The sequence below is a fragment of the Dipodomys spectabilis genome, unplaced genomic scaffold (assembly GCF_019054845.1).
Source record: "Dipodomys spectabilis isolate Male_0828 unplaced genomic scaffold, ASM1905484v1 ptg000136l, whole genome shotgun sequence".
NCBI classification, from domain to species: Eukaryota; Metazoa; Chordata; class Mammalia; order Rodentia; family Heteromyidae; genus Dipodomys; species Dipodomys spectabilis.
The window spans coordinates 11,554,846-11,575,942 of NW_024870813.1; the positions used below are offsets into that span (position 1 = coordinate 11,554,846).

The 21,097-nt window shown below is 46.5% G+C and overlaps 2 protein-coding genes across 4 annotated transcripts; both read left to right on the forward strand.

The window, feature by feature from the left end:
* Positions 1-311: 311 nt before the first annotated feature.
* Synpo2l (synaptopodin 2 like) lies at positions 312-8,729 on the forward strand. Of its 3 annotated transcripts, none has more exons than XM_042690366.1 (4): positions 312-416; positions 2,143-2,294; positions 2,695-3,209; positions 6,586-8,729. In XM_042690366.1, exons 1-4 carry the CDS (start codon positions 312-314, stop codon positions 8,727-8,729), a joined length of 2,916 nt encoding a protein of 971 aa, XP_042546300.1. The 3 variants fall into 3 exon arrangements, with proteins under 3 accessions (XP_042546300.1, XP_042546301.1, XP_042546302.1); XM_042690367.1 differs by having other exon boundaries at positions 312-407; XM_042690368.1 differs by lacking the exons at positions 312-416; positions 2,143-2,294; positions 2,695-3,209 and adding an exon at positions 4,350-4,449.
* Positions 8,730-12,845: 4,116 nt separating this feature from the next.
* Myoz1 (myozenin 1) lies at positions 12,846-20,559 on the forward strand. The gene is made up of 6 exons (XM_042690330.1): positions 12,846-12,915; positions 14,226-14,316; positions 15,414-15,592; positions 17,267-17,513; positions 17,771-17,936; positions 20,051-20,559. Exons 2-6 carry the CDS (start codon positions 14,244-14,246, stop codon positions 20,280-20,282), a joined length of 897 nt encoding a protein of 298 aa, XP_042546264.1. The 5' UTR covers positions 12,846-12,915; positions 14,226-14,243; the 3' UTR covers positions 20,283-20,559.
* Positions 20,560-21,097: the final 538 nt, after the last annotated feature.

Here is a 21,097-nt window from a genome sequence, read left to right on the forward strand (position 1 = left end):
AGGACATGGAGGGCAGAAGTTTATGCTATAATTAGTTCTCAGAGTAACACAGCTGGGAGAGGGAGGGGAATACAGCCAGTAACTATTTTGAGCTTAGCTTCGATTGACGGGACATGTGTACTAGACTGGACTGATCCTAGGACCAGGTTGCTTGCCTGTGGTGTATGGTGTTGGGGGGGGGGGGGGGCGGGCAAGGCCTGGGGCAGCAGGAGCAGGACAGCCAGACAGGCAGGCCGGACGAGGTACCAGCGCCTTAACTTCTCTCCCTAGGACACTGTCCAAACGCCAGGGGCCATAGGCCAAGCTGAGAGATGGGTGCTGAGGAAGAGGTGCTGGTCACATTATCAGGGGGAGCCCCCTGGGGTTTTCGACTTCAGGGGGGGGCCGAACAGAGGAAACCCTTACAGGTGTCCAAGGTAAGGGAGAACCCCTGAAATGAAGTTTCTGCAAAAGGGAGCCCAAGGGAAGCTGGGAAAGGTCATGTGGTGGCTTGTTGAGGGAGGTGGGGTCAGTAGGAGGCTATGTAAAAGAGGTGGTGGGTAGGTGGGCAAGGAAGCATGCTCAACTCTGGTAGGGGTAGTAATATCTGATCACAAGCATTCTCTGGTGGGTGTGTTGGGGGAGGATGGTAGAGAAGTCAATTCCTAATTTCTAAGGAGCAGAGGAAAAGTAGGCCCTGCTTCTGTCTCTTGCAGTTCCCTAGTAGCAAAGGTCTGAGCTGGTCATCCAGTATTTGTTTTCCTATATGTGTGCCTCTATTCCAAACTCCAGGAATGTAGGGAAGGCTCTAATTTCTCTCTGACTAAATTGATTTGTGACAAGCTGAAGCTGTCCTGCCTTGCCCAGCCCTGCCCAGCCCAGCCCTGCCCTGTCCTTCCTTCAGTACTCTTTTTTCCCTAGGTCAGATTTTTTCCCATTAATAAACAAAGTTTTCTTTTTTATATGTTAGCAGAATAACATGTAAGACCTGGCTTTTCAGGTGAAGTCTTTACCCTTTGGTTTTCACCCTTCAGACTTACTTATCTGAACTATACAATGTGGGTAGTAGAACCATTCTAAGAGTTAAATGCAATAACATGTAGCACCATGCCAAATACTTAGTAAGAACTCAATACAGGATAGCCATGTGTGTGTACACTTAGTATACCTCTACACACACACACACACACACACACACACACACACACACACACCACCACCACCACCACCACCACCACCACCACCACAATATCCCAGAATCTAGCTGGTTGGCTTCAATCTGGAATACTTTAACTTGTAGTAGAAAGGAACTATTGGGAATATCTTGGGATTTATAATAATCATTTCTAGAATCTCCTCCATGTAGTTTTCTCTGGGCTTCTTTCATTTAGTGGTCACTCTACCTCCCACCAGTATGCCCATTTTGTTCCTAGAAAAAGGATTCCTGAGTTGCAGGCTCATGCACTCTCATTGTGTGTGTGTGTGTGTGTGTGTGTGTGTGTGTGTGTGTGTGTGTGTGTGTGTGTGCATGCACGTGCGCGCCCGTGTGTGTGTGTATGTGTGTGTACAGGGGCTTAGACTCAGGGCCTGAGTGCTGTCTGTTAGCTTTTTCACTCAAGACCTGCCATTCTACCACTCAAACCACACTTCCATCTCCTGCTTTTTAGTGGTTAATGAGAGGTAAGAGTCAGTCTCTCAGATTTATCTGCACAAGCTAACTTTGAACTGCAATCCTCAGATCTCAGTCTCCTGAGTAGCTAGCATTACAGGGGTGAGCCACACACCCATGGCTCCTCCAATCCATTTTTTTTTTTTTTTTGTCGGTCGTGGGGTTTGAACTCTGGACCTGGGTGCTGTCCCTCAGCTCTTCAGCTCAACGCCAGCGTACTACCACTTGAGCCACAGCACCACTTCTGGTTTTCTGGTGGTTTATTGGAGATAAGAATTTCACAGACTTTCCTGCCCAAGCTGGCTTTGAATTGAAATCCTCAGATCTCAGCCTCCTGAGTAGCTAGGATTATAGGTGTGAGCAGCTTCCTCTGGCGCCCAGCTTCCTCCAATCCTTTTTATCCTATAAAGTTCCTTCACATGGGTCCTTCTTATCTTTTCATTCTGTTCTCCTTGGTGCCCTCCATCATCTATAACATTCCTCCAACATTTCAGATCCGAAGACGGAGCCAAGCTGGCAGAGCAGGGCTCCGAGAGAGGGACCAGCTCTTGGCAATCAATGGAGTTTCTTGTATCAGCTTTTCTCATGCCAGTGCCATGAGCCTCATCGATGCCTCTGGGAACCAGCTTATTCTCACTGTGCGGCGGTATGGACTCTTTCCCTCTCTTCTCCTTTCTTGTCTGTTTCTGCTCTATGTCTTACTGGCTTGGTTTCAGCAACTAACAAGTACTTACTTCTGTTCATTGGTTTCTGCTGCAGTACAAATGTTTGTGTATGTCTTGCAAAGGGTTCGACTGTATGTGCAATTAAAGGATTTAAGCAATGGATCTTAAGGGATTTGAGAACTGGATCTACTTTAGTCCTTGTATTCTCTCCTCCTCATCATATCTTCCTCAGAGCTCACAATCTTCCAAGAGCGTTTGCTTCCTACTTTGTCCTCAGATCTTCACTCTTCCCAGAGCATCCATTCAACTGTATACCTCTGGATCTCTTTAGCTGTTAGATATGCAGCCCTTCTCTCATGTTCTGTCACCTTTCCCATCTAGGGTAGCAGATGAAGGACCTGTGAGATCTCCATCCCCTGGGGAGCTTCAGGCACTGTCACCCTTATCTCCATTAAGTCCAGAGCCCCCTGGTGCTCCTGTTCCCCAGCCTCTTCAGCCTGGAAGTCTTCGCTCACCCCCGGACAGTGAGGCTTACTATGGAGAGACAGACAGTGATATGGATGGCCCTGCCACTCAAGAAAAGCCCCGCCGACCCCGCCGCCGAGGTCCCATGCGGCCTACCCCTCCAGGAGCTCTACCTGATGAAGTCTACTTGTCTGACAGTCCTGCAGAGCCAGCACCTGCCATTCCTGGTCCTCACAGCCAGAGTGACAGTCGTGTGAGCTCCCCATCTTGGGAAGAAGGGCCAGCCCTTCAGCCATCCTCAGCTGAAGCACTGCTGTTACCCCATGGTCCACTCCGGCCTGGTCCTCATCTCATCCCTATGGTGGGTCCTGTCCCCCATCCAGTGGCAGAAGATCTTACTACCACCTACGCCCAAAAGGCCAAGCAAGCCAGTGAGTGCCTGAACCCTCTTTTCTTTTCTTCCTAGCCAAGATCATAACTCTAAATCTATTTCTCCCTATCTACACTTTCTGTCTACCTGTTGGATAGAATCTTTGAGATAATTAGAGAAGGGTGATAAATGAGAGGGAAGAGGATTTGTTATGGTCCTCATTATTTTTGCTATTTGAACCAGTGTAGGGAAAAGGGATAGGTAGTTCAATCCAACCCAAGAGCAGACCAAGTGGGGAAATTGGAAAGTGACATGAATAGATGAAGGGTTTGGTGGTTGCTCTTGTTTTGCTGTGTGTCAGAGTGGAGAAAAGGAGGATGGCAGACACAGAACAAGGGAGTACTCTGAAGCAAGGTAACACTATAGAAACTTTACAGTATTAATTGTAATCATGGTATCAGAGCTATTGTTACCATTTTTAAGTTCAGTTAGGATTCCTGAGGCCTGGGAAGCTCTGGGATGGTCATGAGATTCCTAGGAAGTAGGAGAGAGAGGGTTATTTGGCTCCTTATCTTAGGCAAGAATGCAGGCCTGGGCAGAAAAAGCCAATTGCACTTATCTCAGGCTCTCTGCTATTCTTGATGTGAGCTATAGAACCATATCTGAGAGTCAAGTTTCCCTGTCTTGGGCCTCCCATAGAGACATTCTGTCACCTCTAAAATCTCAGGATTCCCTCTCTAGCTGTTATTTTTTTCTTTCTTCCCATTCTGCTATTGATTCCTGATCCATAGAATTTTGTGTCTCCAAAGTCTAAATAGAAGCTAAGACTATGATGATTTAGAATCTGACCATCTATGAGTGTCAAATAACCCACAAATTCCAAATGAATGTTCAGTATCACATACTTATGCCCAGTTCTCATTTTATCACCCCCTCCCTTCCCATCCTGCTGGGTAAGACTGTAGGATATTTTTAGCAGATTGTCCAGTGGAGTGGTGTAGGGGGAAGGGGAGGCAGGTGCCCATGTCCATCACATCAGGACTTGTGGGGCAGTGAAAGAAGGGAGGGAGGTGGCCAGGCTCCAAAAATAGCCCAGTGAGCTCATTCAGCTGCCAGCTCTGGGGATCAAACAAAGGGGCTTTAAAAGGCATTGGGGGTGGCTCAAGCTGGTCCTGCTCCAGCCAGCACTGCCTTTCTCAGCATGGAGACCTTTGAGCCCATCATCCAAGAACCCCTCACCCAAGCCAGCTTCGACAAAGCCCCAGGCCCAGGTCCTGAGCTCCAAGACCCATTCTATGCAGGTACCTCCCACACTCAAAAGAATATTGGGGTCTAGAATTGAGGGTGAAACCTCAACCATTTAGGAAGGGTAAGATAATCTTTGGGAAAGGTTATACTCTCTTGTCCCCTCATTCTTTTTACTGTCTTCTTTTTCCTTTCTTCAGGAAAGTCTCACTGCTTCTTTCTCAGAATAGGTTAATGCTATGGCCACATCTCAAGGGGGTTGATGGGCTGTGGAAATCTCATAGGAACAGAGTGTATAAAAAGAGAAAGGTGGGAGCACATTATGAATACCTGAAGGTATGCATGTGTAAGTCTGTTGAAGATACATGAAAACAAGAAAGTGTCTTTATACACATACAGCTAATGACAAGAATGCTTTTAGAGTAATAGTTTCTCGCAGTGGGCCTTAGTACAGCATTAAAAGCTAAATTTACTTATATTATTTCATTTCATCCTCATAGAAACCCTATGAGGTAGCTATTATCTTTATTTACAGATGAGAAACTTAACTTCAATGTGGTGAAGTAATTCTTCCAACAACCCCAAACCTGAAATTAACTCTGACTTTGGTGCCAATTCCTCTTATCCACAGGGCTATTTATTCTCTGTTGTGCGCATTGAGAAAGCAGTTAGAAAGCAGCGTGAATGGAAAATAGATGGAATTTCAAGAATTTTTTAGGAACAACTGAGACCATGAACTAGTATCCTTGTGTAAGACTGGGTCTTACAGCAGAGCAGCCTCTCCCATTTCCTAGCTCCACCTACCTAAGCCCACATGGCATGGGAAGTCCTGCTCTGATTCTCTTCAGCATATAGTCTTTGTGTGCCTGTTAGCGGCTGCCTGAACTCTCTACCCAAAAGTCTTGGCAGATGGGGGCAGGCAGTTCTAGCCGCCAAAGAAACCTACCCTACTCCCACCTCCAAGTTGTGGGAAACAATCTATTTACCTGGTGACGTTAAAGGAGGATCCTAAAGATTTGGAAGGTTGCCTGGAGAACAGGATCTCTGGCTGTGAGTAACCAGTGGAAATCACAGAGAAGTTCTTTGGAGGTTGGAGGGCAGAGATGAACTCTGAAATTATGTCCTAATTATTACTAATAGGGTCTTTGCAGGGAAACTCTGGGAAGAAGAGCTACCTGGATGGTACAGGTGTATAAATGTATTTGAGTAACTATGTTTTAATGTGAGGACAAGTGTGTTTATTATATATGTGAACTGAGGTGTGTGTATCCTGGAATATACACAAGAGAAAAGTATATAGGATAAAGTGTACCGACAATTGGCTTTCAGTAGTCTGATATTCTTGTTGAAATTATATGAATTGGAGTTATCCCTATGAGTGTTAATGACATGTGACAAGGGTAGAATTGAGACAAAGAGCCTTGTGGCCAACAATCCTGTCTGAGCTGGGTACTGGTGGCTCATACCTGTAAATCCTAACTACTCAGGAGGCTGAGATTTGAGGATTGTGGCTTGAAGCTAGCCCCAGCAGGAAAAGTCTGTGTGACTCTTATCTCTAATTAACTACCCAAAAAAGCCAGTAGAGGAGCTGTGGCTCAAAAAAAACTACAAAACAAAAACAAAGAAACCCCAAAGAACAGTATCCAGGCTCTGAGTTTTTCAAGCCCAAGGACCAGCAGCAGCAACAACAACAACAAAAATCCAGTATGTCTTGGTCATGGTAATGGGCAATAAATTCCAAACTTGGCAAATGGCCTCAGAACAGTCTCTGGACAGAAGTGTCCCTTCCCATCTTTTGCTCTCCCTGGGACCTGCCTTATTTCCCTGCCTTCCATTAAGAAAGTGACACCTCCTCTCCACCCCTATGGCCAGCCAAGAATGAGAGGCAGGTGTGGAATGTGTGGAGTGGATAAGTGCACATCTCTGGGAAGATAGGAGCAGAATGGAAAGGAAGAGAGGATGTGACCAGGGCAGTGTCACTGTCCTTGATTTCACCTTTTACCCTGTACTTTGTCGCCAAGTCTCTGAGTACTTTGCCACAGGCAAGAGATACTGTAGGTTCTAAGGGTGAAGATAGAAGGTAGGAGGTGGGAGAGAGCTGCCTGGGGTGAGGTGTGTGTATAAGTTTTGGGGAGCAGAATTAGGACAGGATACAAAGCCCCACTCATCCATCTACCTCTCTGTCTCCTCAGAACTGCAACGTGCAGAATCTCTCCAAGAAAAGAGTGTGAAGGAGGCCAAGACCAAATGCCGGACCATTGCATCTCTGTTAACTGCAGCCCCCAACCCTCACTCCAAGGGGGTGCTTATGTTTAAGAAACGACGGCAGAGAGCCAAGAAGTACACCCTAGTAAGTTTTGGGGCTGCAGCTGGGACAGGCACCGAGGAGGAAGAGGACGGCATCCCCCCAACGAGTGAGTCTGAGCTGGACGAAGAGGCCTTTTCAGACGCACGCAGCCTCACCAATCAGTCTGACTGGGATAGCCCCTATCTGGACATGGAGCTGGCCAAGGTGGGCTCAGGAGCAACAGAGGGCCAGGGCTCAGGGCAGGGAGGGCACCTGAGCGAGGTCTTCGGGCGAGGGGTCCAGCTCTTTGAACAGCAGCGCCAGCGCGCAGCCTCCAGCACCCTGGAGCAGGCTCAGGTGGGTCCAGCAGCGGTGCTCAATGGGCAGGGACCACAGTCACCCCCACGGGCCCAAAGTGCTCCTCCGGAGGCGGCTGTGCTACCACCCAGCCCTGCCCCGGCCCCTGTGGCCAGCCCCAGACCCTTCCTCCTAGCTGGTGGGGCCTCCAGTCCATCCCCAAGCATCTTTAACAGGTCAGCTAGGCCCTTCACCCCGGGCTTACAAGGGCAGCGGCCAGGTACAACCTCGGTTATTTTCAAGCCATCAGCCCCCAAAAGGGCGACCGAAAGCCTGGGGAGCCTCAGCCCGGTGCCACCCCCCTTCGCGTCCTCTCCGCAGGGGCCCACCCCCGCGTCCAGCTTCGCGCCCCCCGCAGGCTCCCCCAGCGCTGCCCGCTCCCCGGGTCCAGTTATGGCCACCAGCTCCCTGTACATCCCAGCCCCCAGTCGGCCGGTCACACCAGGAGCCGCCTCAGAGCACTCAGCTCTTCCCGGTGCCATGACCTCCACTGCTTCCATCTTCTTATCGTCTCCCCTGCGACCCTCTGCGCGCCCGGAGTCGCCGGCCCCGGGGCCCGCGGCCCCCGAGGTCCCCAGCGCTCGGGAGCAGCGCATCTCGGTACCCGCTGCCCGCACCGGCATCCTGCAGGAGGCCCGGCGCCGGGGGACCCGAAAGCAGATGTTCGCACCGGGAAAGGAAGAGACGAAGAACTCGCCCAACCCCGAGTTGCTATCGCTGGTGCAAAACTTGGATGAAAAACCCCCGGCCGGGGGTGCGGAATCCGGTCCGGAGGAGGACGCTTTGAGCCTGGGAGCTGAAGCTTGCAACTTCATGCAGCCGCCAGGGGGCCGGGGTTACAAGACCCTGCCCCACGTGACCCCGAAGACCCCGCCCCCAATGGCTCCCAAGACCCCACCCCCCACGGCTCCTAAGACTCCACCCCCGGTAGCTCCCAAGCCAGCCTCTCGGGGGCTCCTGAATGGGCTAGTGAATGGGGCGACCCCTTCCGCTGGAATCCCTGAGCCACCGAGGCTGCAGGGTAAGGGTGGGGAGCTGTTTGCCAAACGGCAGAGCCGTGCCGACAGATACGTGGTGGAAGCTACACCTGGTGCTGGCTTTGGCCCCGGTCCCCGGCCCAGAAGTCCTTCTCCCACCCCCTCACTGCCCCCTTCCTGGAAATACTCACCAAACATCCGTGCCCCGCCTCCTATTGCTTACAACCCACTGCTCTCACCCTTTTTTCCCCAGGCTGCCAGAACTCTCCCTAAGGCCCAGTCCCAGGGACCTCGGGCAACCCCTAAGCAAGGCATCAAGGCCCTGGATTTCATGCGGCATCAGCCATACCAACTTAAAACAGCCATGTTCTGTTTTGATGAGGTCCCTCCAACTCCTAACCCCACTTCAGGGCCCACCAAAACCCCCAGAGTTCAGGAGATCCGCCGATTTTCCACTCCAGTCCCCCAGCCCACTGCAGAACCCTTGGTCCCCACTGTGCTTGCTCCCAGAGCAGCTACTACATTGGATGAGCCTATCTGGAGGGCAGAGCTGGCCTCAGCCCCTATCCTTAGCCCTGCCCCTCCTCAAGAGTCTCCCAGGGGCCTTGGGGTCACCCTCAGCTCCTGTGGTTTCCAAGTAGCCAGGCCCAGATTCTCAGCCACCAGAACAGGACTGCAGGCTCATGTGTGGAGACCTGGGGCAGGGCATAAGTGAGCAAAAGTAAGTCCCAGGACCAAGGAGAAGTGGAATATCCAGTGTCAGAAATTGCTTCTCCTTTCCTATCTTACCACTTCTCTCAGGCACCTGGAGGCTAACTTCTTTCCTGCTAGACATAGTTGGATATATGTCCCATTCCTAAGCTTTCTCTTCACTCTCCAACTCCTTTGCTGCTTTCTAACGCATTATCTTTGCTTCAGTCTTTTTGCTTCTTCTTTTTTATTTTTGCCTAGATTTCTGTCTATAACTCCTGGCCTCTTCACTCATAGGCCTCCACAGGTTTCTACTTTTTTTTCCAATATTTTATTTTTCTCTGTGGGCCTTGTTTTAATGTTCAGTGAGAAGCACACTAGGAGCTTAGACAAGAAGTTCACCGCTAGCCAAGCAGAGTCTGAATTGACCCCTGTGTGCATTAAACCCTGTTCCTCACTGTTTTCCTAGGTATAAATTTAGGTATCTATATGTGTGCCAATGAGTATGTTTGAATGTGTGATCAGGATCTGATCTGGAAAGTGGTTAGATACATATGCTCTTGTGTCTGAAGCAAGAGTAAGAGGGAAAATTTAAATAAGCTTTCAATTTGAGACTTAATCTTTTATTGATAGGAGGGTCAGAAATCTCCACATAGACTCTGTCAGGAGGAATGAACTGTATTGAAGAATAACTCGAGACCAGCTTCTGTAGCAGAGGCACAGCATTTTGTGAAACGAATGCAGTCTGACAAGACTGAAGGGCAGGAATAATTTTCATGATGCTGTTACACCACACAGTCCAGGAATAGAACTAAGAATTCTTCTTCTCCTCTGGATTTCATTAAGTTTGCTTCCCCCCCTCCCCCCCAGTAAAACCTGGTATCCAGAAAGTTAAAAAAAAAAAAATCAAAAAATTCTTCTAAAAATGAATAAATTATTATCCTTATTGCTTCATGATTCAGAAAGGAAAGGAAAAAGAGCCAGGGTGAGGAGAGTGAGGCAGAAGCTACCAGGGGAGCAGAAATGAGTAAAAATGATCTAATCACAGATAGGAGTATGGTGAAGAGAGAAAGCAGTGTTGGTAGAAAGTAAAGTTGGCTAGCAAGAAACCAGCTGTGTGCAAGAGGAGTATTGATGCAAGTCTGAAGAATTGTTAGAGTGAAAGAGATGTGAGGATGTTTTCTGAGTGTAGAAAGAAGAGTTGGTGGCCGTGCACCAGTGGCTCACACCTGTAATCTTAGTTACTCAGGAGGCTGAGATCTGAGGATCTTGGTTCAAAGCCAGCCAGGGCAGGACTCTTATCTCCAATAAACCACTAGAAAACTGGAAGTGGCACTGTGGCTCAAGTGGTAGGGTGCTAGCCTTGAGCTGAAGAGCTGAGGGACAGTGCCCAGGCCCAGTTCAAGCCCCAAGACTGACAAAAAAGAAAGAAAGAAAGGAAGGAAGGAAGGGAGGAAGAAAGAAAGAAAGAAAGAGAAGAGTTGGTGGCTATGCTACTATCTCCTGGAAATTTACCCTTCAATTTGTCTTCTACATTTTGTTATGACTACCTAGGAAAGGGCAGAGAGACACACAGGGCCAAAATCTCCTTTAAGTCCTACCCTATCCCTTAAAAGCCCAGGTCTTCTTCCTTTTCAGCTTCAGATCCTAAACCAAGAAAGACATGGATTCCCCTCCCACCAAGACTACCACCAGTCATGTTTGCTGTTTGATCTGGAAAGTAATCATTTCCTTTGCAAATTGGGTGTGAGTCATGGTTCTTTGGTTGTGCACAAGAATAAACTTATGCCTTATACCTTCTGTTTCTGTCATCTTTTCTGGTTTTATATCCAAATCCTGATTTCTCTTGATTACTAATCTGTTACCCTGATCTGATTTCTGATCTCTATTCTTGTCGTTCCCCCTTTTGTTTTTACCCTTTTGCTCCTTTGTTCCTTTCCTCCAAATCTGTCTTATTCCCTCTCCTCTTGGTTTTCTCTTCCTGCAGTCTCCATCCAGGTTCTTTTCTCTCTCCTTCATTACCTTCCAAGTACATTCTTTTCAGAACTGGGAGATGTTGTTTAAAAAAAAAAACAAAAACCCAATGCCCTGCGCCGATGTCTCACGCCTGTAATCCTAGCTACTCAGGAGGCTGAGATCTGAGGATCTCGGTTCAAAGCCAGCCAGGACAGGAAAGTCCATGACATTCTTACCTCCAATAAACCACTAGAAAACCGGAAGTGGCACTGTGGCTGAAGTGGTAGAGCGCCCGCCTTGAGCTGAAGAGCTGAGGGACAGCGCCCAGGCCCAGAGTTCAAGCCCCACATCTGACAAAAAAAAACAAAACCAAAAAATAAACCTCTTAACCCTTCAAGATTTCCCAGCTCTTTGGAGGAAGCAACCATGTTAAACATAATTCTCTAAGAATTAAGTGAAGGCACGTGACTAGGTATGATATGGGATGGGAGAAGGAAGAAAGGCAGATCAGTGTGAATTGTGACAAATAGAGAAGGGAAGGCACTGGAGGAAGATTGGAATGAAAGACATTTTTAGAAGGAAGGTGCCATTATTCAAGTTTACCAGCAGAGGGCACGTTTGTGCCAATAACTAGATATCTACCACTAGGCACAATCTGATTTTTTTTCCCTCCTGACCTGTGACTTGAAATCTGGGCCTAGGCACTGTCCTTGATCTTTTTTTTTTTTTTTTCAGTACTGGGGTTTGGAGTTTCCCACTTATTTATTTTTTTGGTTGGTCCTGGGGCCTGAACTCTGGGTCTGGGTGCTGTTCCTCAGCTCTTCAGCTCAAGGCTAGCACTCTACCACTTGAGCCACAGCGCCACTTCCAGCTTTTTCAGCTTACGTGGTGCTGAGGAATCGAACCCAGAGCCTCATGCATGCGAGGCAAGCACTCTACCACTGAGCTACCTTCCCAGCCCCTTGATTTTCTTTTTTTTTGCTCAAGGATAGCACTCTACCACTTGAGCCGCAGTGCCACTTGCAGCTTTTTCTGTTTATGTGGTACTGAGGAATCAAACCCAGGGCTTCATGAATGAGGCAAGCATTCTACCACTAAGCCACATTCCCAGTCCTGTTATTTATGTTTTCTAATAGCTTCCTTGGGTTGGACAGAAACAGAGAAGATGAAGGGTCTAGAGGCACAACTGGTCTGGGCAGTAGAAGCTGATATGGTGAGGGGTGGGAGGAGGATATTCAATCCTTAGGATTTATTTATTTATTTTTGGTCAGTTGTGGAGCCTAAACTCTGGGCCCGGGCACTGTCCCTCAGCGATTCAGCTCAAGGCTAGCGCTCTACCGCTTGAACCACAGCTTTTTCTGCTTATGTGGTGCTAAGGAATTGAACCCAGGGCCTCATGCATGCAAGGCAAGCACTCTACCACTGAGTCACCTTTTCAACATGAGAAGTGTAGGATGGAAGAAAGGCATGGCCAGGAAGAATAGAGAGTTTACTGAGGCACTAGGTATATTCTGAGTTTCAGAATCACTTCCTGCTGGGAATTGGTGGCTTACACCTGTAATCCTAGCTCTTCTGGAGGATGAGATCTGAGGATTGCCTTTCAAAGCCAGCCTGGGCAGGAAAGTCCATGATAATCTTCTCTCTAATTACCAAGAAGATGGAAATGGCACTACATCTCAAAGTGGTAGAGCACTAGAACACAAAAGCTCAGGGACTGTGCCCAGGCCCTGAGTTCAAGCCCCAGGACACACACACACACACACACACACACACAGAGTCACTTTCTAGGCTGTGATAGGGCAGTGATGGCTGTAGTGTCAGAGCAGTGGCCACTGATTCTAGCTGGTTTTCTCTCCTACTCTGAATCCCTATCCACCACTTACTGACTGTTTCCTCTTTCCCCTTGTCTTCAATTTCTCACTGAATGCTTTGGATCTTAGACTGTAGGAACAAAGGAAAAATAGAGCTTCTGGGCAGATTTACTCCTGGCTCAGACAACTCAGTAGAAGAATCCCAAAGGTGTTTCTCCTCTTCTGAGCCTCTGGGCAAAGAGTACAGGATCTTGGTTTCAGGGTCTCAGTACCCCCTGTGCCATTTGAGCTGCTTGCACTCATCATCTCTATTTATAACTACCCTCCCTCCCCCACTGCCAGTGCTGCCCCCACGCCTGCCCAGCTCAGGTTCTCCGGTCACAGCAGCTCAGTCCTCCAAAGCTGCTGGACCCCAGGGAGAGCTGACCACCAACTGAGCAGTCGGTAAGTTTGCAGCCCTATGACTCAAGGGGCTGGAGCCCCCTCTGCTGACTTTTGTGTTTGCAATTGATCCTGCAGGAGTAGCCTTTGTCCCCATCTCTGATCAGCTCTCAGCTCTCTAGTTCAGGGAGCAACAGAAAGTTGGAAGGAGAAAGGCCAAGGAAGTTGGACATGGCAGGGATGGGGGGGGGGGGATGAGATATTAGAGAAGTCTCCTGATAAATAGGAATGGAGTCTGAGACCCTGCTAAAGTGGTCAAGTTGCGGGTGTGTTTTTAAGACAGGACTCCGAAGAAGATAGAATGTCTCTATGTGTCAATTTCTGTTAAGGAGGAGCTGGAGTGTATCTTTGCCCAGTTTGGCCTCATCCAGATCTTATTACTAAATTCCAGTCTTCCCTCAATTTCCTACTGCTATGATAGTGTTGATGTGACACGCATCAGTGTCTGAATGCCCTCTCATTCCCTTTCCATTCCAGCTCTGAGGTCTAGTCTAGGCCAGAAGTGACTGAAGGAACAGGGAGCATACCCATGACCTCCCAAGGCCATGTTCCAGCTGGCCCAATGAGAGAATAACAACTTCTATGTAGAAAGTCCATGAGACTCCTATCTCTAATTAACTACCAAAAGGCTGGAAATGCCCCTACAGCTCAAAATGGTAGAGCACTAGCCTTGAGCACAAAAGCTCAGGGACTGTGCCCAGGCCCTTCTTTCTATGCATTTTTAGTTGAATCTCCTCAGGTCTAGTAGATTATTTCCTTACTCCTCTGGGCCTTGAGGGAGGATGGAGGAGCAGAAACTAGAGCTTGGAATCATAGCCTTACTCTGATATTTTCAATGCAAATAAAGAGTCCAATTATTTCATGCCCTTGAAATCATCATTGTTATTGTCTTTTAAACACTCTGCACCCCTCATCTATGTTCCTAATCAACACAGGCTGTATGTAAAGCAGCTTATGACACACTGGTAAAAGGTAAGGACAAGGCATGCAGTTACATGTTTTGTTCTGCTCCCTTAATAAACAGAAGCCCCAAAGCAGTGCTTTTTTTTTTTTAAATCTTTTGGAGACATATACATTCCTATATCTATCTAATGTGAGGGCTGAAGACATAGCTTAATGGTAGAGCACTTGCCTGGCATGTACAAGGCCTTGGCCTTGAGTTAACACTAGTGGTGGGAAAGGCAATAAGGAATAGATACGGAAGAAAAAAGAAATACGAGATTTGTGTCCTTAACTCTAGGTAAAGCACTGCCTTGCTGCAGACATCCACTTTTCCATGTTGTCTATACTTTATAACCCTTCCACCCATCCAGATTGAGTCCACCTCCACAATGCCGCTCTCAGGAACACCAGCCCCTAACAAGAAAAGGAAATCCAGCAAGTTGATCATGGAACTCACTGGAGGTAGGGTATGCTTGCTCGTATTAAGGACAACCGTGACTCAAGAGTCCCAGAAATAACATAGGTTTGAATATATTTTAAAAACAAGAGGAATTCCTCTGATGGCAGGATTTGGGGATGGGGTTAAGGGAGAGGTAAGAAGGGAAGAGAGAAAGAGGTAGAAAGGATTCAATATTAATTACTTACTGTTCTACCTTTCACCTTGTAATCTGAGATGATGCCTTGCCAGGTCCAGGGCCGCAGGAGCCATGGTCAGGGAGTGTGTTTGAAGAAGAAAATATGATAGAGACTGGTATAGACTAAATGTCTTAGTATATGGCTAATCTTTTCCCCCCTAGAGCTAGGGAACCTAGCACTGGGTAAACACTTAAAATGAACAAAACTGTGGAGGCATGCTACCTGTGGAGGAAGGATTTGAAGAGCTTGCTCAGGCCTAGAGGCTCTTTGGAGCCAGAATTTTACTGAGAAGGGGAAGAGTTTGACAAGAATCTGTGTTTAGAGGTGGCCAACTCCATGTAGGACTGGCCTATTAACACTCCTCATCCTACAGAAGGTTTCTCCAATGCTTTCCCCTACCATCTATACTTTTTGCTCTCCATTCTAAGCCTATATATGACCCTTTGACCTTCTTCATATCTCTTCTCTGGTAATCCCACTGTTAAACCCCTTGTAACCGAGCTTCTGAGCATTCTGTTTAACTCTAAATTCACTATGTCAAAAAGTTCTCACAGGCTGGGATTGTGGCTTAGTGGTAGTAGAGTGCTTGCCTTGCATGTATGAAGCCCTAGGTTCCATTCCTCAGTACCACATACACAGAAAAAGCTGGAAGTGGAGCTGTGGCTCAAGTGGTAGCCTTGAGCAAAAGCAGCTCAGGGACCCTGAGCTCAAGCCCCAGGACTGTCCAAAAAAAAAGGGGAAAAAAGTTCTCACAAATTAGAAAGACCTTGACCAGACATCAGACAACACAGAACACCCTAAAATGATCTCTCCCAGCACACACTTCGTTGTGAAAGGTGTTTGCATTCTGAGTCCAGAAAAAAAACAAAAAAAAAAACTACTTTCCTCTTTCCCTTGCTTCCTCTTCCCCACCACCCTGAAAGGTGGACAAGAGAGCTCAGGCTTGAATCTGGGCAAGAAGATCAGTGTACCAAGGGATGTGATGTTGGAGGAGCTGTCCCTGCTCACCAACCGGGGCTCCAAGATGTTCAAACTACGCCAGATGCGGGTGGAAAAATTTATCTATGAGAACCATCCTGATGTTTTCTCTGACAGCTCAATGGTGAGTTTGGAACAATTATTCTCTCAGAGCTTGGTGCTCTCCCCACTCTTTTTTTGGACAACTTTTTGGTAGACCCTGAACCATCTAAAAGTCCCTCAACCTCTTCTTCCTGAAAATTTATAAAGTCATTAAGCCCCTAGAAATAATGAGCATCCAACTATTGTAGGGTGAGCTACAGCCCATCTCTGAAACTTAGTCTCTGTCTTAGAGCTAGTGAAGGAGAGGGGAGTACCACACCCTCAGGGAGAAAATTCCTTCCCAGTATGGGTGTTAAAATAAGGTTGCCAGATAAAACAGAACAACCAGTCCTGTATTTTGAAGTTACGATACACAATGAACATTTTTCTAGGTAAATATGTACCATACAATATTTGGGACATAAAAGTTTAAAAATACAGAATGCTGGAGGTGTAGCTCAGTAGTAGTGTATGGTTAGGGTTCAATTCTCAACACCAAAAATAAAAAAAAATCAATGAAGCAAACAAAACTCAAACAGGATTCTGAGTTAAATTTGACTTTCAAGTTTATATAATGAATTATTTCCTATTATGCAGCAATTAAAACATAAAAATATATACAAGATGCCTGCCCAAATGTGGATTTCAGATGTATAATGAAGCATTTCTTAGTACAAGCATAAACCACACAATGTTCAGGGCATGTTTATACTAAAAATTGTTATGTATATGAACTTCAAATTTGAATGCTGCCCTGTAATTTCATTTACGAAATCTGCCAAGTCTAGAAAGTGTTAAATGTGGTTTTATAGCCATCTTCTTCTTGAGTCATTCTTTTTTTTTTTTTTTTTAAAGGAAGCGGGGTCATTCTCTCCCTTAGAGACTCTAGGTAGATGACTGAAATCTTCTTTTTTCAAGATCCTACATTTTCTAGTCAGGCTCCTTGTCCAAAGAAAGAGGAGGAAAAATTGGAGAGAGGCAGGGCACAGGATGTTACAACTAGGGAGGGGGAATACCTTTTCTATTTTCTTTTTTCCTCTTCTGCCTTCTTTGAGTGACTGAGTATAGAAATAGCTATCTACATGGTTGGAGCTAGGGCAGGAGTGTCTGTCATTGGCCTTTATGTAGGAGCAGGGTAAAAGTGCTGAGAGGGTCATATCTAACTTTAGGAGACTGAAGTCCTTCTCTCCCCTGGATCTGGTTACAACTGGGTGGAACATGGGGGTATACATGGTAAGGTGGCCAGGAGAATCTCCTTAAGGAGTTGGTGGGGTTATTTTTAGGCATTGGGACTGAATCCAGTGTAGTGCTGTAGTTTCACTGTCAGGAAGTACTGGTTCAACAGGCACCAAGAGGGGAAATAGAGGAAAAGGAAAAGAGTTAATGACTGTTGGACTGAGGAAGGGAGAGGGTAGAGATCTCTATAGTTCTCCCAGTTAAGATTAGGATTTCCCTAACAACCCATTCTCTCAAGTTTTAGTTGAGAAAGAAGTCTTATTTAAAAATAAGACAAAAAGAGGTCTTATTTAAAAAAATAAGAGGACACCCAACTCTCTTAAGGATAACTTCTTAGTCACTCAGTCCACTATCTATTTATTTGAAGGGGAATATAAGAGGATTCAGGCTTTTTACTTCCTCCTTTACCATATATAGCTTTGTCTTTGTCTGTTTTTATATTTGTTGCTAACCTTCCCTTTGTTTTGTATTTTCTTTTCAGGATCACTTTCAGAAGTTCCTTCCCACAGTTGGGGGACAGCTGGGTACAGCTGGTCAGAGTCATGGATTCTCCTATGGTCAGAGCAGCAGTGGAGGCCAAGCAGGAGGCAGTGGCTCTGCTGGACAATATGGCTCTGACTATCATCACCAGGGCTCTGGTTCTGGAGCTGGGGGTGCAGGTGGTCCTGGGGGCCATGCTGGCAGAGGAGGAGCTATCGGTACAACAGGTGCTGGTGAGACAGGATCAGGCAAGTACTCATATCCAAAATTAATGTCTGGTTCCTAGAGCAGATGTCCCTAGAAAGGAGGTCCAGGCTGGATCTGGCTTTTCAGATTCAGTCATCTGACCCCATCCTGTCGTTATGCCACAAACCTTACATAATTCTTGGGATGTTATACTTTTAGTCTCTTGTCCTGGCAACTTCCCTAGTGTGAAGGTAAGGGATAAACTTCATTGGCTACTAACTAACAATTTTAATTTACTTTTCTTTCCTGTGGCTACCAGGAGACCAGGCAGGTGGAGAAGGAAAACATATCACTGTGTTCAAGACCTATATTTCTCCATGGGAGCGAGCCATGGGGGTTGACCCCCAGCAAAAAGTGGAACTTGGCATTGACCTGTTGGCTTATGGGGCCAAACCTGAACTTCCCAAATATAAGTCCTTCAACAGGTAGGGCGGCAGGAGAGGAATCAGATGCATTCTAGTGTGTGTCAATGTCTCTTAGTTGACATTAGACTTATAGTTCAAGTGTTTCAGATTATGGAGGAATGGCAGGAATAGGGGGACCCTAAGGGCAGGACTTTGCTCTTTTAACTCTAGCTCAGCTTCATCATAGCACTGTGATTAAAGAGAAATTCATTAGAAGGCAGGATATGAATCTTGTCCATAGGCCACTTATTAGCAGTAATATATGTGTGTATATACACACACATGTCACCTCTGAGCCTGGTTGCTTTAAATGGGAAATAATGCATTTATTATTTAAAATAATGTAGCATGCCATTAAAGACTTCTTGAGGGGCTGGGAAGGTGGCTCAGTGGTAGAGCATTTGCCTTGCATGCATGAGGCCCTGGGTTTGATTCCTCAGCACCACATAAAGAAAAAAGCCTAGAAGTGGCACTGTGGCTCAAGTGGTAGAGCGCTAGCCTTGAGCTGAAGAGCTGAGGGACAGCGCCCAGGTCCAGAGTTCAGGCCCCACAACCAGACCCAAAAAACAAAAAACAAAACAAAACTAAAGACTTCTTGAGGATCCCTTCTGTTCCAGGTCAAAATTTTCTAACATTCCTTGTAGTATAATTGCATTCCTTTATACTGCACTAAGTTATGAAATATCTATACTTTTAGAATTGGGCATCTCCAGGCCATGGATAGAAAATCTTATGTGAAAGCAGGGCAGGGAAGATCTAAAGCAATGCTTTTGCACTTGTTAATTCCTCTCATCTAAGCCATCCATTATCTATTTGGGGCCATGGTGTAGTTGTGGGGGTTGTCTCGATTTAAGATGAGCCCAGCTGGGCGCCAGTGGCTCACACCTATAATCCTAGCTACTTAGGAGTCTGAGATCTGAGGAGTTTGGTTCAAAGCCAGCCTAGGCAGGAAACTCTGTGAGACTGTTATCTCCAATAAACCACTAGAAAACTGGAAGTGGCGCTGTGGCTCAAGCGGTAGAGCATTCACCTTGATTTGAAGAGCTGAGGGACAGCACTCAGGCCCAGAGTTCAAGCCCCATGACAAAAAAAAAAGATGAGCCCAGATCTTTAGGTCTATATGGTTTACTGTTACTTTTTTGAAATGCTGGTATGGGTCACAACTACGACCTAGACTCCTTTTCTTATTATTAATTTTGAGGAAACAAGCAAACCAGGAAGAGGAGGAACAAGATACTAAGAAAGAAGAAAAAATAGCTGGGCACTGGCGGCTCATGCCTGTAATCCTAGCTACTCAGGGAGACTGAGATCTGAGGATCGTGGTTCAAAGCCAACCCAGGAAGGAAAGTCTATGTGACTCTTATCTCCAATTACTCACCAGAAAATTAAAAATGGTGCTATCGCTCAAAGTGGTAGAGTGCTAGCCTTGAGTACAAAAAGTTCAGGGACATTGACAAGGCCCTGAATTCAAGTCCCACGATGACCACCACCACTACCACCACCAACAACAAAGAAAAGAAAGAAAGAAAGAAAGAGAATGAAAGAGAGAGGAAGAGAGGGAGGGAGAGAGGGAGGGAGGGAGGAAGAAAAAAACAAAGAAAAATAAAAAGAGCAGACACAATCTCAAACTAGAATTTGCAGACTTCACCTTTTTCATTAAAGTATATGGGGGCTGGGAAGGTGTCTCAGTGGTAGAGCTCTTGACTTGCATGCATGAGGCCCTGGGTTCGATTCCTCAGCACCACATAAGCAAAAAGAAAAAAGGTGGAAGTGGCGCTGTGGCTCAAGTGGTAGAGCCTTAGCCTTGAGCTGTAGAGCTGAGGGACAGCGCCCAGGCTCAGAGTTCAGGCCCCACCACCGGACCCCCCCAAAAAAAGAAAGCATAAGGGCTGGGAATGTGGCTTAGTGGTAGAGTGCTTGCCTAGCATGAATGAAACTCTGGGTTTGATTCTTCAGTATTACATAAAACAGAGAAAGCTGGAAGTGGTGGAGTACTAGCTCAGGGACAGTGCCCAGGCCCTGAGTTCAAGCCCCAGGACTGGCCAAAAAAGAAAAAAAACAAGTGTAGCATTTCATTGATACAATCCTGTTTCTTCTGTTGTTATTCTTAACTAAATAATATGTCCCCTTCTCAGGACAGCAATGCCCTATGGAGGATATGAGAAGGCCTCTAAACGCATGACCTTCCAGATGCCCAAGTTTGACTTGGGACCTCTGCTGAGTGAGCCTCTGGTCCTCTACAACCAGAACCTCTCCAACAGGCCTTCTTTCAATCGAACCCCTATTCCTTGGCTGAGTTCTGGGGAGCCTGTAGACTACAATGTGGATGTTGGTATTCCCCTGGATGGAGAAACAGAGGAGCTGTGAGCTGGTGATTCTTCCTCTAATTTGCATCATTTCCCCTTTCTGGTTCCAATTTGTTGAGGGATCGCTGAACAGGATGCCTCCACTGTTAATCCAATATCCTTGTGGGAATAGAAGGGAAAAGGTGGGTGAGATCTGCTTCTCTAGCCTTCATTTCCCCATTCCAAGCATACTTCCTCACCAACTCAGAGTTCCCCTTCTACTTATAACATATGGAACCTGCTCTTTTATGGATTTTTCCCTGCCACTGGTAACAGTCAATAAACTTCAAGGAAATGAACTCATTCTTCCTCTGATATGTGAGGGCAGATGAAAGCTGAGACTAACAATGCACAAAGACTAATTAAAGCCAAAGACTAAACACACCTTATTTAGACTTTATGACCAGACGGGTTACTTACATACCACACCCACAAAACCACATTCATTAGGTATATACAATGGCATACTTATTTAGTAGTATAAGACAAATGCACAAACACATGTGCTGGCCCACATGTGGGCAAAGCGAAAAAGCTATTGTGTAAGGAGGTTAAGAAATAGGTGTTGATAACACTGGTGTAAATTCTATTTATCCAATTAAAAGCTATGAAACAAGAAAACTGGGAAAGTAAAATGAGGGTATTAGTGAAATGAGCTCCCTTCCTATATCTTAGTACATTCCTTCCCCACTCCACAGCTTAGCATGTTCCCTTCCTAGGCAATACTAGGCCCACTTAGTAAAGGCAGTAAATAATCAGCCTCCAGTCCTCTTTACCTTGGGATGGCATGTCTCTGGGGCAGCTACCACCATATAAGGCAACAAGAGCTCCTTAGAG

Bases quoted from the DNA above. Each gene is read 5' to 3' on its own strand.
- Synpo2l (XM_042690366.1), top strand. From the start codon at position 312: ATGGGTGCTGAGGAAGAGGTGCTGGTCACATTATCAGGGGGAGCCCCC. The intron at 2,295-2,694 runs GTATGGACTCTT...TTTCCCATCTAG, and splicing joins CTTATTCTCACTGTGCGGCG to GGTAGCAGATGAAGGACCTG. The intron at 3,210-6,585 runs GTGAGTGCCTGA...CTGTCTCCTCAG, and splicing joins CCAAAAGGCCAAGCAAGCCA to AACTGCAACGTGCAGAATCT.
- Myoz1 (XM_042690330.1), top strand. From the start codon at position 14,244: ATGCCGCTCTCAGGAACACCAGCCCCTAACAAGAAAAGGAAATCCAGC. The intron at 14,317-15,413 runs GTAGGGTATGCT...CCACCCTGAAAG, and splicing joins GATCATGGAACTCACTGGAG to GTGGACAAGAGAGCTCAGGC. The intron at 17,514-17,770 runs GCAAGTACTCAT...TGTGGCTACCAG, and splicing joins TGCTGGTGAGACAGGATCAG to GAGACCAGGCAGGTGGAGAA.